The 13,698-nt window shown below is 51.1% G+C and overlaps 3 protein-coding genes across 3 annotated transcripts; 1 reads left to right on the top strand and 2 right to left on the bottom strand.

The window, feature by feature from the left end:
* Positions 1-3,401: 3,401 nt before the first annotated feature.
* TRIREDRAFT_111048 (uncharacterized protein) lies at positions 3,402-4,622 on the bottom strand (the record flags this gene model as incomplete). The annotated part of the gene is made up of 3 exons (XM_006968584.1): positions 3,402-4,292; positions 4,385-4,468; positions 4,614-4,622. The coding sequence occupies 3 exons, from the start codon at positions 4,620-4,622 to the stop codon at positions 3,402-3,404; spliced, it is 984 nt and encodes a 327-aa protein (XP_006968646.1).
* Positions 4,623-5,451: 829 nt separating this feature from the next.
* TRIREDRAFT_111049 (uncharacterized protein) lies at positions 5,452-7,731 on the top strand (the record flags this gene model as incomplete). The annotated part of the gene is made up of 4 exons (XM_006968527.1): positions 5,452-5,607; positions 5,862-6,012; positions 6,200-6,663; positions 6,748-7,731. 4 exons carry the CDS (start codon positions 5,452-5,454, stop codon positions 7,729-7,731), a joined length of 1,755 nt encoding a protein of 584 aa, XP_006968589.1.
* A 3,467-nt stretch (positions 7,732-11,198) lies between these two features.
* Positions 11,199-11,544, bottom strand: TRIREDRAFT_111050 (uncharacterized protein; the record flags this gene model as incomplete). Its single annotated transcript, XM_006968585.1, has 2 exons — positions 11,199-11,506; positions 11,538-11,544. 2 exons carry the CDS (start codon positions 11,542-11,544, stop codon positions 11,199-11,201), a joined length of 315 nt encoding a protein of 104 aa, XP_006968647.1.
* Positions 11,545-13,698: the final 2,154 nt, after the last annotated feature.

A 13,698-nucleotide genomic window follows, 5' to 3' on the forward strand; every position in this document is an offset into this window, starting at 1 on the left:
TGTTCGCAGACTATGGAAGGAAAGAATGGTTCTAGAAGTCACACTTTGTAGAATCCTTGTTATACCTAGTCTGCTGCCGAGACCTTTTGTTTCCCCGCCCCTTGTCTCGCACTCACACAGGGACCCTCTAGAACTGCGTGGCAGGTCCGGGAAGTTGGGGCTAGGTGATGCTGGAGGATGTGCCGTCTCGCCTAATTGAGGTTGCACTTGTCGACGCCGTGGCTACCGGAAACCAACACATACACGAGAGCTCTTGAAGAGCTTCATGTTGTCTTTGAACCATGGAGAGATTTAGCACCAATTTCCATTTCGCGGCTCGGACGGCTTACGTTGTCGGGCTCGAGGGGTGCTCTCTATTTGCAGAGAGCGTCCTGTCGTTTCATCGTGTAACAACGTCAATTTGGTGAAGCTTGGCCGCCGGCGTAGTCGAGGTGTGATCGCTTACACCATTCATTCTATGCATTACTCGTGATGAGCCTGCTTGTCCTCAAAAGTGGCTCTGTTATTACTCAGGCTTGGTCAAGATCTCGATGAGCATCCCATTTGGAAAGAAAGGTAATACTTCCGGGACAGTGGAAGGCTACCGTTGCACCCAGCTCGGGCTTCCACTGGAGCGGTTCTTACAAGTATGCCGGTCCGCTGGCATGCAGTCAACACCGGATAAGTGCGATGCAGATGCACAGGCTATGTTACATGACAAGTGCATGGTAGCGGGTACGCGGTTGTTTAGGTATCTACCTTACTTACGGCATGACCACGGGACAAATTTGCTGTATAGCAGCTGCTGTTTCCCTGAGGTCATGGCGAAAGGCACAGGTACTGTAGCTTTGATGTGGAATAGCCTGCCGGCAGTTGGCCGTTGATTGCAATGTTTATGGAGCATGAATGCATTGATGCGGCGGCCGCATGATACGGGCTCCAGCCATTATGTGAGTCCGCAGTATGGGGATAGTCTTCGCCAATGGTCACCTCTCAACCATACTTTGTTCACCCTCTTAGTTATCACGTAGCTCATCTTCAAGACAATACGAACCCGCAGTGTAAGATGTATTCATAGTAGTAGAAACATTGTGGCTTTACCTAACACACACTTGAAGATTTACCCATGTGCCCCAAGGTCGTACAAAGGCATACGTTTACCGATGTGTAGCACACATAGTGATGCTTTCTACACAAAGACATGTTTTCCGACGCTTCCAGAGCCTTTCTGGGCCTACAAAGCAGTGACCGGGTACGGGCATCTCCGTGCTTGCAGGGTGCCAGGCAACCCGCCCAAACGGGCCGTTCAGGGGGGGACGGACCCGGCAACGGGGCGATGGGTCGGCCGCAAAGCTCCTCCATCCGTTTCAACCAGCCTCTGAAGACTAATCCTGCAGATCAAACTGACAAGCGAACAATCAGTCACTAGCTGCATATGATGCTTCAGAGTGTGGTGCTTTGCCGCTGCAGTAACAGGGATGTAGACGAGGTTAGCTTAGTACAAATCCCGCATAACGGGACACGAGCGAGTCGAGGGGATCAAGCTCAGGTACTACCATCACAGGCTGTATAGGTAATCAAGCTGTAAGAAAGGTCTGTTCCTCCGACAAACGCGAGGGTTGATATAGTCGCGCTTTGGATCAGTGGTGCTTTCCGTTGTAACAAGGTAAGGGTCATGCCAGCCCAATTTGTAGCTTCATGGTGCCTACCGAATGCGCCTTGATATTACATACTACCTACGTGTAGAAACCGGTTCGGCATGCATGCGTCAGTTGTCATGTTCTCAATTTTGGGGAAAAAACATCCCATAATGTCTTAACAAGGGCAAAGACCGACGCTCGACTTGTCCCTGACTTCTCCGTTTGGCAAATACCGCCGATGCAGCTGCAGGTTGGCCGAGAGGGAGGCCAGGAACAAGGGCGAAGAGCGGAGTTGCGCGGCATATTCGTCGGTATTAAGACGTTTTCTGGAGGCTGTGGATAATTTCCGATAAAAGCTGACGTGCAGATAGACACTGTCTGATCAACTGTGCTTTCGAGCGTGAGGCAAGACGATTTGCATACCAGAACTGACACGCCTTGTGGGCTCTATAGCTCCCACGACAAGTTCTAGCTGTGCCCACAGACTCTGGAAATGTCAGCATTGTGTCTGAATCCGTCGCAGAGCACGTTTGCATCACGACGGTCCGCCCGTATGACGAGTCGAGTCCGAGCTGCTCCGCGAACCCGGTCACCAACAGTCTTTGGCAGCGGGGTTGTGCGTTGGCATCTCACCTATGCGGCCGGCTTCCCAAGCCGCCGTGGCGGGATGCATGCAGTTGAAAGCGAAGGGAGCTTTAGACGGGCATGACAGGTCAAGATGTCAAAGATTGATACCCCCCGTCAGGGCTCGAGGTCTGCAACTTGAGGCACGCGAAGCTCCACTAGCAGGACGACAACCATCTGTTGAAGTCGACATGTCGGATGCAAGCAAGGGACCAGATACTGTACATGATGCTTCAAAAATACAAAGCACGCAGACTGCTGCCTCCAAGTTGCTCGGGGCCGCTGAAGCACTCGGGAGGCAACCCACCACACGCAGATAGCATTCTCATGGAAGGGACCTGCCGGGCTTCAGACCCTTCGACGTTCCTATCCGACCGTATCCTCGAACAAGACGAGTTGTCGCTCCGTCGATTTGATACATTCGATAGCAGCAGCCTGCCACAGCTACCTGGCATTTTGTCAGTCCAAGAAGGTGATGACGGGCCAGGTCAGTGGAGGTAAGCTGTTGGTCCTCCATCTACTCGATGATTCATGTCAGCCTCCCATACTGCTTCTCCATTACCGAGCATGCAAGTTGCCCCGTACACCATCCCAGGCATGCATGGGCGTGCTCAAATACGTGCATGTCAGACCAACCACACCCGGGGATTCCGTTCGAATCTCAGGACTAATACTCTCCCCCGTCCTCTCCGCCAGATGATGGAGAGCAGAGCTTCAGCGTCTTCCTGCAAGCTTCGTGCAAATTCGGTAACGACATGCAAACTGACTGGTAAATGCCATGCAGGAACAGGTCCGGTTGGAAACCAATAGGCGTGTTCGCTTGTCCTGAAATGCGACGGAATCCTTCATGCAAGCACATACATACAGCAACGCCAGTGCCTGCATGGCCTCAAGCAGGCCGATGGAGTATGAGTTTCGTATTGCAGACGTTGTGATGTTGCATTTGGCACCAGGGCCTCCTTCTGATCACTCCACTTACACATATATACATGCTTCATTTTAGCCACGACGCAGTACTGCATGGCCTGGGCCTGCCTGCGCCCTCGCTCGCCATTTACACTACGATACTACTCAACCCGTCTAGCACCCAAGCATGGGTGTGGGCATCGAATGAAGCTGATGTCAAAACAAGGATACTTATAACGCCTATCAACTTGTTTACTTCTCCATTGCTGGCAGCATATACAGCACCGTTATCCACAGACACCACAGTTTCCACACCACTTCGTCCCATCGCTGGCCTCGCTTCTGCAACGCGAGCACCGACATGGTGCTGCCAATGCCTGTCGATGCCGCCCATCCCCACAGAGACGCATCCCAGAACAACGGGCACGTTACAGACCAGAACATGACCATGGCTGCCAGCGAGGCTCGCGCCGCGGTCTCGCCGTACGTCAGGGGCATCGTGAGCCGCCCGCGGGCCATGTCGCCCTCAATGTCCGGCAGGTCTTGGGCGTGGACCGTTGTCATGATGACGGCCCCCGTCACCAGAATCCAAGCGAAGCCTCGTGGCAGCAGCTCGCCGCCGGAGAGCGTGGCGAGGGCACCCCAGCTGAAGCACATGAGGCCACCCGCGTTGAGGGCGTTTCGGATCCATATGCCGCTGCTGCTGCCTTCCAGGTCGTTGTACATCCAGATCAAGACCATCAAGGTGATGCTCGCGCTGTAGCCGCCAAAGAGAGCACTCAGCCCAACGGCAGCCATGATGGAGACGATGAGCCAGTCTCGAGCTTGCTCCGGTGTAAGTCGGCGTGAAGGTAGCGGTCTCCATGGCTTGTTGACTGCGTCTTCTATGATTGCCCCTTCTAGCCGTTGGTTGGCAATGTCTTCGACCAAGAGATTGAGCCATAGCCACGCAAGCATCAGAGGCACGCGGGAGACTACACCCCAACCCTTGGTGGCATCGGGCCCCTCTGGGCCTGCCGTTGTCAGCTGTGTTTTTGACAATGCTGCCGTAGCGGCGAATATGCTCTGTGGGACAATGACGGTCTTGAAGTCGCTTTTGGTGAAGAGGAAGAGAGTCTTCAGCTGGTAGAATGGGCTCCGCTTCTATAACAGGGTTGCAAAAGTCAGCCGCTGGCCTACAAGTTCCGAGAAGCAGGCGAAGGACGAATGCCAGCTCTGATTCAAATCCTACTTACGGAGACATTAAGGATTTGTCCAACATCTGCATCAGGGGTTGTGACACCCTTCTCCAACAAGAAGTCTCTACCCATAGCTTGCATCTTGAAGAGAAAAGCAGCTGCGGCTTGCCTGAAAACCAAAGAGCCTATGACGAGAGAAGATGGCGTTATGCCTCCAAGGATGAAGCAGATACAGTGTTGTCAGGATAAGCGGTTCGGGAGTGGCTATATGTAGTAGTATTCGTACCTTGCGCATGTTGGCTTCTACATCCGCCCATTCCCAGCAATGGCAGACCACGGACACCGAGAAGGATATTGCAGTACTTCACGACATGGCCCCGACTCTAACATGACCAGGGCCCAGAGTCTTTGATCCAGACTCGCGGTCCGGTATCCCGGGTCTGTGCCATAGAAGTACATGTAAGTAGGGGTATTGTGCACCCGACATGCGATAACTATGTTGGAGAGGGTTGGCGACGGCCAACGACGACTTCACAATCCAAGCTCTACCCAGGCTGTGAATCACTAGTGCCTCTGAGCTGAGGTGGTATTCTCATGCAGTGCCCGCTCCACAATAGACATGGACGGGGGCTTCTAGATGGGGTCGGATCAAGAGCCGGCTTGGGGTTTTTGATATGCAGTTGTCGCATCGAGCAGCCAACAATAATCGTGACAACCTACATGCATTGTGCGGTGAACCTTTCGACTGTGATACTGAGGCACAGACCTCGTCCTCCTCCTTCGCGTTTTATCTGGTTCATTCGTGATACTGTACGACGTACGGAAAGCAATGGCAGGGATCCCGGTCTTCCTGAATGGTTCACATGCATACTTCAGATCGTTTCTCGTACACCTAATATAAGAAATTAGCCCACCTCTGACCTTCCACCCCGGACTCATGCACTTTTCTCTCTCTCTCTCTCTTTACCACTCAAGTCGATCCCACAGTACTGTACCTACTCAAGACCCTTGACGAGACAAAGGCCGATCTCAGCAGAGGGTCAACTTCCTTCTTACACGAGAAGCAAAGATCACTTACTGCCCATGACAGCGGCTTTGTCGGTATCGTTGCATTGAGGAAAAGAATGTCACCCATGAATGCCTTTCACGCCATCCCTGCTTGCGGCTTCGCAATTGCCTGTCTAGGACTGAGCAAGCTGCTGTACTCTCACTTGAGACATTTCGAGCTTCTTGCCATTCTTTGGTGGGCGCAATTGGTGTTTCTTGGTCTTCTAACATGGGTATGTGAAATGCGCTTTAACTGAACGTCAGTCTGTCTGTCTCAACCGAGATTTCTATCACAGCCTATATTCTCTGTATAAGTCACTGGAGAGGCAAATTTAAGATCCATTACTCGCGCAACGGTACCGTGGAGCAACAGACGCATATGAGACTCCATTTCTCACTTTAATTGAGTGCCGCTGCGCATCACATCGATCATATCATCGGCGTGGGACCCTAGATCTGTATGTGGGCTAATTTTCTATATCCGTAGCTTTGCGGACGCTGTGTTTATAGGTTGGCCTTCCATCCTCTCGCCAAATATCCTGGACCCTTGATCGCCGCTCTCACAGACTGGTACACTGTTTACTGGATTGCTGAAGGGGGCCGCCATCTGGAGCTTGATAAGCAGCACAAGCGTTATGGTGAGCTTTCTGCGTCTCTCGATTTTCGATCCGCCGTGTTCCTCTTTCCGAACCATCGCAGTGAGGCTTGAAGCTGAAGGGAAACAAATTACCTGGTCATCTCAAGTCATCGTTGACTCGGATACTCTCTTCTGGGTCCCTTCTTTCAACGAGGTCATTTGCAACTGACCGGCTGTTCGTGTTGCAGGAAAACATGTTCGCTTTGGACCCAACCGCCTCTCGATCAATTCTGCACAGGCATCTAAAGACCTTCACGATGTCCGCAAAAAGACCAACAAGGCCGACGCATATGCCTCTTTCAAGCGTTTCTTTGGGGCCGAGATGTCTCTGACTACCGTGGATCATAAAGAGCATACATTCAGGAGGGCAGTCAACCAAGCCGCCATTACGCCTGCTGCCGTAAAAGACTTTGAAGACCAGGTAACGCCTCACGTTGAGGACTTTATCAGCATCATTGCTGAGGGGGCAGGCAGCAAGGCACAAGGCGAGAACGGATGGAGTTCTGGCAAGGACATGTCTTACGCCGTCGCTTTCTGCCTTGCCGACATCATGGGCTCTGTTACATTTGGCCGGACATGGAACGCCCAAAGGGATCCCCAGTATCGGCACTTTATCAAGGATTTGCCCAATGGTGTTGCTGGTATTCATTTGGTAAGTTGATTTTGAGACCATAAGCAAAGCCTCTCTTACTCCGGGCTTGTTGCAATGCCTTACTGACTGTCCTGGACAATCCAGGTCGGCCACATGCAATCTCTTTTTTTCGGCAACCTTCATAAGTTGTTGTTCAAGGAGCTCATCACCGGCGTGGGAAATCTGATGAAAGTGAGCAGATCCTTCGCTCTGTGGCGCCTCGAGCAAGAGTCAATGCCAAACAGAGATATTTGGGCAGCTCTTATTGCAGCAAGGGATCCCAAGACGGGCAGGAAATTCACTACTGATGAACTCATCTCGGAGGCCAGTCTCTTCATCATCGGTGGCACAGATGGCATGATCACTTCAACGACCGCAACGCTGTTCTACCTCACGCACAATCCTCGTACTCTCGAGCGTGTGACGCGCGAGATCCGGGAGGCCTACCCTCTGGAGGTCGAGGACATTGGTAAGAAGGCCTTGGACGTCAAGTGTCCCATACGGTTTGCTTCTGCAGAGCTCCAGGCGATTGACTACTTGACTGCTTGCATCGACGAGGCCATGCGCCTTTCGCCTCCGGTGGCAAGCATCTTGCCGCGCGAAGTCGGCCCTGACGGGCTCATGGTTGATGGCGAGTTCTTCCCGCCTGGTGTCAACTTGGGAATACCGCACTATTCCATGCACCACAGCGGAGACAACTTTGCTGAGCCGCTCAAGTACGCGCCTGAGCGCTGGATCCCCGAGGAGCGCAAGAGGGGGGCCAAGGACGGCTCCGTGCCTGTGTCGGGCAAGGAGCCTGCCACCATGAAGGCGGCGGCTGGACACACTGACGGATTCACCCCGTTTGGTGCTGGGCGGAGCAGTTGTATTGGGAAGTACCTGGCCTACCAGGAGATGTCCATTGTCTTGGCGCGTCTTCTTTGGCTATTTGATATTCGTCTGGATCCCAACAGCAACTTGGGCGAGGGGGTGGGGAATGACTTGGAAGGTCGGGGTTGCAGGAACGAGTTTCAGCTGTATGATCGGTTTGTGAGCTCCCAGAAGGGCCCGATGCTGCAGTTTCGGTACCGAGAGGAGTTGATTGCCTGACCTTGTGGCGCAGACTTGGCGAGTTTTCTTTCTTCTCTTTCTTGAAGGCTAGAATTATATCAGTATGTCAGCTGATGCGTATAGTTGATGATGCCGTGATTTGTGCTTCGTGCCGTATTTTGTGTCTTGGTCTGTGTTCCAGTCATTACGTATATGTTTCTTGATGCTATTCTTGAACAGTTTGGTAGGCCAGATGCTATACACAAGGCAAGTTTCCTTGTGTGTTGGTCTCTCTGGATCTCTCGATATTTGAGCCAATCTGCGGGTCCCGAAGTACTACTCGATCCTCATTACACAAGCCATCAGGTCCATGCCAATCACATCTGGACGATCGATGGCCATTGTTGTTGGTCCCCATCCTTCATTGTCAGGGGAAGTGGATATACCAGTTTCCAGGAAATTGGACGTCTGATGGAGTGAGCCCCAATGCTTCCCAAAGATTGGTACTCGCTTGATGATTCGCTGAGCGTGCCTCGTCTATGCGTCAGTGCTTGCATACCGCTGCGTGCGGTGTCCATAAAACTTCCCAGATACTTGGATTTGGGTATGGGGATGCGATGTGTCTTGTTGGCCTGTGGTATTTCGTGTGGGTTTGCGGCTGAAGCCTGATGCGTGGCATGCCTTCCTGAGGGTGTGCTACAAGTTCATAGAACAAATTTCTTTTAGACGATTAATATAACATACTGAGGTTCCGAATATTTACATGCAATGAGATAATAGAAAAAGTATTGACAGTGCTAGGTTCTCCTCGTAAAAAAAAGCCCGTTCATTGACGAGGAACAAATTCCTAGCGTGATACACCAGATACACAAGAGTAACCAATCCGCTGCTTGGATCTGTATCTTCGACTATCGAGACTCAAAACAAAAAGAGCATCCAACGACACGCACTTGGTAGGGGCCGTGCCGCATCAAGGCGCTACGTGATGCAAACCTTCGGCATGTCAAAGCAGGACCCGCCTTCTGGCCCGATGTCGATTACGCTGTTGGGCCTTGTTCTACTGTAGCTCAGATACAGGGACTAGCGGAGGGATTTTATTATGCTGTTAGTTGGTGTCGAGATACGGCACACTTGTGATAAGGCCCTGTCTTCCGCGTCCTTGGGTATGGTACTGAAGAGTGTGGCGCCTGGGAGATTTCGGGAGGGCTGTTCCTAGTAAGGTAGCTCGGGCTAGGTTGTTGGTCTTTGGAGCGATGTATCTCAGCTCAGGCTGCATGAATGAATGCTTCATCTTGAGTGATCAGGATTCGTTGAATAGACTCCTATTGTTGGTACCTTGATTGGATGATGGAGGCTAGTCGCTGAGAGTAATGACTTGTCCCTCTACAGCTTTGTGTGGATGAGTGTACAGACCAGGGCTCTCTATAACACAAAGTGCTCTCTTGATAGATGGTGGATGGTGGAAGCCGCCGTATACGATGTGATTATAGAAATACAACGGAATTTGCTTCTAGGAGCTGCACTCAGGCATCGAGAGCTCCCTGATAAGCAATGAACATTGGATGGATGGAGATGTTCATATTCTTTCTCCCGACAGACTTCCAGAACTGCAGAGCAAACAACTACATATCGGAAACTTTTCCCAGACGGAGGGCTGACTCTTGAGCCACCTGCATGAACAAGTGTCATTCCAAGCCCTCAAGGTAGGAGTACGTAGCAACATCTTTATTAGACTTCATGGACATGTATTACCATGACCTAACAAGTATACCAAGGTGCATTAGTGAGAATGAGGAGGGCCATTGTCAATAAGAGGAACTGTAACACTAGGCTCAGCTTAACGGCATCAGGATCCTCTTGCACTTCGAGGTTGACCCCGTCAAGGAACTCAATAGTTTGGCCCTGTCGTTGGGCATCTGTAGGTCGCAACACAAGATCTGCCTGTGACTGCTGCCTACAACCTTGTCTTTGAAGGGGAGAAAGAAGAGAGACTACCGATTATAAAGCTCCATCGGCTCCAGTTGAACCAGTATGATAGGTAGAGAACGTGGGATATCTGACTTACTGGCTTCAGTGACTCTTCGGTGGGGTTTAACTCGGGTTCCCCGGATGGCGAGACTTGGCAGGTTGGGTATTCGAAGGCGTGCATGTGGGCTCGCTTTGACGAATTGCTTCCCCAGCCTTTATAGTGTCCAAGGAGGAGCTTGCTCTAAAGTATCATCCGCAGTGAGAAGCGAGGACGTGTCAGCAGGATGTAAACATATGTTACCATGTGAGCACTTGGGCCAAGATCTGGCCTTGTTCCACGCTACGCATGAGCCTTGATCATTTAACAGGGCATTTAGTGGACATCCAAGACCAACTCAGCAGAATGTTTGCTATTAGGAAGGCTTCTTGACTTCCCAAAGGAGTGCATGGGGTAGGTTGATGTCCATAGTCCAACCAGTTACTCCCGAAAACATAGCCCTAGAATAGAGTTGATACTGCCGACGGCGGCCGCACGATCTCCCGGGTGAGTGAAAGGCATGCCTCATTATTGTCGTAACAGTATGTAACCGCACGATTATCACAAGTTCATTTTGTGACTGAAGCTTCATAAGGTATGTAGGCCGCCCATAGAATTCTGACTCACACCTTCCAAAGGCACTTCTTGACGTCGACTCACTATTTGGCTCGATTCGCTCCCCTGACACTGTGGCTAGGTATGGCAAAGAACTGAGTCAGTTACCTTGTGTGTTTCTGCTGGCGGGCATGCGTTGTCCTGTTGAAGAACTTGGTAAACCGAGCGGCTAAGTACTAATATATCTAGTAAGAGTAAGCATTGAAAGTCATTTCCAACAATTCCTTACCTACGCATGAGGAGGAGAGGGATGAACCAGACCTGGATTCTCGACCATCAACCGAATTACTGTGAGTAGGCCAAATCTGCATATACCTGATTAGGCAAGTGCCATTTCAAGCAACAAGCCTGTCTTCATGGCGCAGTTGGCTAGCGCGTCAGTCTCATATTCCTCAATATGATCCAAACCATTAGTTTGGGCAATCTGAAGGTCGTGAGTTCGAGCCTCACTGAGGACATTACTTTTGCCATTTCTTTCTTTTTTGCACCTCATTCCATGTTCTCAATATGTCACAAAGGGTTATGGGTCTCAATTCCAAACAGAAGCAGATATAACGCCATTGTCCAGCCTTTTCAGCATCCAGTTGCACCAGCATTGCCCCTCCTCCCCCACTTCATCTTCTTACCTACTACCCATGGGCGAATCTTGTCTGAAGCTGCTCATGCGAAGATGGGCAGCTGAGGAGTCGAACGCCGGCCCGGCCCGAATCTATGCTCTTCCTTGATATACTGTCTTTACTACTCTCGGGGTATCTTTTCAACGTGTCCCACCTCACCGGTGCGGGCGTTCGAGTTGCCATTGGAAAGCTCAGCGTCTGTTGTAAAAGAGCATCAGCTGGTGGCACGTCCCTGACGCAGATCTCGAAGATATTACCTACTGAAGCTCGGTTTAGCACACCACGTTTACTTATTGACCGGGAGTAGGGCCATGCGAGCTTCGGCGCTTCTTGTTTGCAATCTCCGACAGCTCCTGTACAACTCGGTCGTCGAGTAGAGGCACCGGCGTGGCCGTATATGGACGCACCTTTGATGAGGAACCGCCCGAGGGGTTGAGCTTCCTGGCGTAGTACTTTGCCTTGTCCTTCAGGGTAGGCTCGGGGACCTCGACCTGGGTCTTTTGATAGCAGTGCTTGCACATCACGTCTGAGATGTTGTCGGGACCCTGGTGGCGATCGCCACATGTCTGGTGGGCGACGAGGACCTTCTTGCAGGAGACTACGTTGCATTGTATAGTGCCATAGCACACGGGGCATCGGGTAACGATGATGAAACACATTTGTTGTCTAAGATCGACTGGCCACGGCTTTACAGGTAGACTAGCTGATCGATGGCGCGAGGATCCTTTTTCTTCCTTGGGCTCTATTGCAGAAGCGCTGCGGCGGGATATGCGGACTCTGAGCTCTACTGGTTCTCTTGATCCATCGACAAATGAAACGAAGCCACGAACGATGGACAATCAGTTATATTATAGCCTTGTGCCTCCGAGTGAGACGGTTCTGATTGTGAGCAAAAGGTAAAAGTTTCCCAGCTGTTTTGTGCATCATTGCTTCGTGCCTTTTGGTGTTGCTGAGGGCCACGACTTTGTCTGTTGTACCGCATTTGTGATTCAAGGCTCATGGATGCCAACGTGCTCCGATCAGGAGACTTTCTTCTACCACTTCAAAGGGTGCCGATGGGTCCCCATTGCGGGGTTATGGCGGGTGTAGCTCTGGAACCTTGACGTTTGACAACCACGGTTGTGGGAATGAAGAGCGAGTCGACTGTCAGGATGCTGTGGACGTTACACTGGCCAGCTGGAACGGGGCATACACTGTCAAACAAAGAGCTTGCTCTTATTTGAGGTGAAACGGGATCGTGATAAGCACTGATAAGTCTACTGTTCTCAGATGTAGCCTGTGACGGAACCGAATATCATTCGCTGAAGTCTCTGAAGCCTATCAATGAGAAGTTGTTGTGGTGTAACTAGCACACAGACATATGGCTTGTAGCCTGATGAGCAATATCTACCTATATACTGGTCAACTAGTGGCATATCTACTAGGTATCACTAAGATGAATTGTCTAGAGACAGCTTTGATCGAAGTAGTGCTACTCACTTCAAAACTCATTCTTGGCCCTGGATAGACGAGGAGCTCCTTGGTGATGATACCCTCCAACACGCGTATATGCGAAGGCTCTCAGCAGTTAGACGAAGAAACTTTCAGAGCAATTGAATTGAGAAGCTGCCGGATATGCTATTCGTCCGTCATTGTCTACAAGTGGAAAGGCACTAGATTACCTATATACACCTATGTAAATGAGGTATATACTTCCAACTCCAACAGATGCCGTCCCAATGATACAGCTCAATACGACCTAGCAGTGAAGCCTAAGATACAGCTTGTGTCATGTAAGTATCGGGCAGAAGACATCAGATAGATTGCTGCGCCTAGCTCCTGGCAGCCTTGGTGTGACCCATGCTCTTTGTATCCAGGGCTCTCCAAACTGGTCAGTGAGGATGACCTCAAGTGTTTCAGTCATCTAGCTCAACGCATCTGTGGAAATGCCAGGTAGGAGGGTCACAGCATCAGATACAGATTCGAGGGTGCAAATGTAGAGTGTGCAGCCACAAGGAATGCAGCGCACGGGAAGCGAAACTATCTTATGATTTGCCCTATTTCGAGTTGATTCACCATTCAAGGCCTGATGCGGCCGATGATTGTGATCATGTGTGGTTTGTAAATTTCTCAGCAGAGCTCAAGGCTCCTCACTATTATAACCATGTTGCGAGAGTCGGTTGCATCGAGTCTGTGAGTGCTGGCTTTCACATGCAGGATCTCCTGTCCCACAATTTCTGGAGTAGTGGAATCGAGGACAAATTCTATCGCCCATTGCCAATATTCTGGAACTGCGCAAATATACCACAAGAGTTCCCTTACAGACCAGCTTGACAAGCATTGCCACCGATCGACCTACAAGCTGAACTTTCAAACCGTAGCTTGACCACTCCAATCCAGAGCGCAGTCACAGACAGATGCGCGCGAAGGAGCCTTCTAGTATGTATATGTAGGGGGGCTGAGGGTGGATATTCGTCTGAAGACGAATCATCACGCGACATATCATAGCCATGTCCAAGGGCACACGATGAATGAGGCTCATAGAAAAGGGCATCCTGACTCACCTGGGAAGCTTAGGGGCCAAGCCACGCACATCTCACATAACCTAGCCTACCTAAGGCAAGTAATAAGTCGTAGCTTTGGAGAAGGGCGACGTGGCTATACCTTGCCACCCCGAATGAGCATCCATTCACAATGCTTTCGCCTCCGTTGTAAGGAGTATATCCTCCGCCCGCCTGGCGCGGCCCGCGTGAATCGGCCCGCCAATGCAAGGGGAAATAGGTGTAGCCGTCGTTGTCTAGCTTCTCTCAC

This window comes from Trichoderma reesei, assembly GCF_000167675.1.
Source record: "Trichoderma reesei QM6a unplaced genomic scaffold TRIREscaffold_24, whole genome shotgun sequence".
In the NCBI taxonomy this organism is placed as follows: Eukaryota; Fungi; Ascomycota; class Sordariomycetes; order Hypocreales; family Hypocreaceae; genus Trichoderma; species Trichoderma reesei.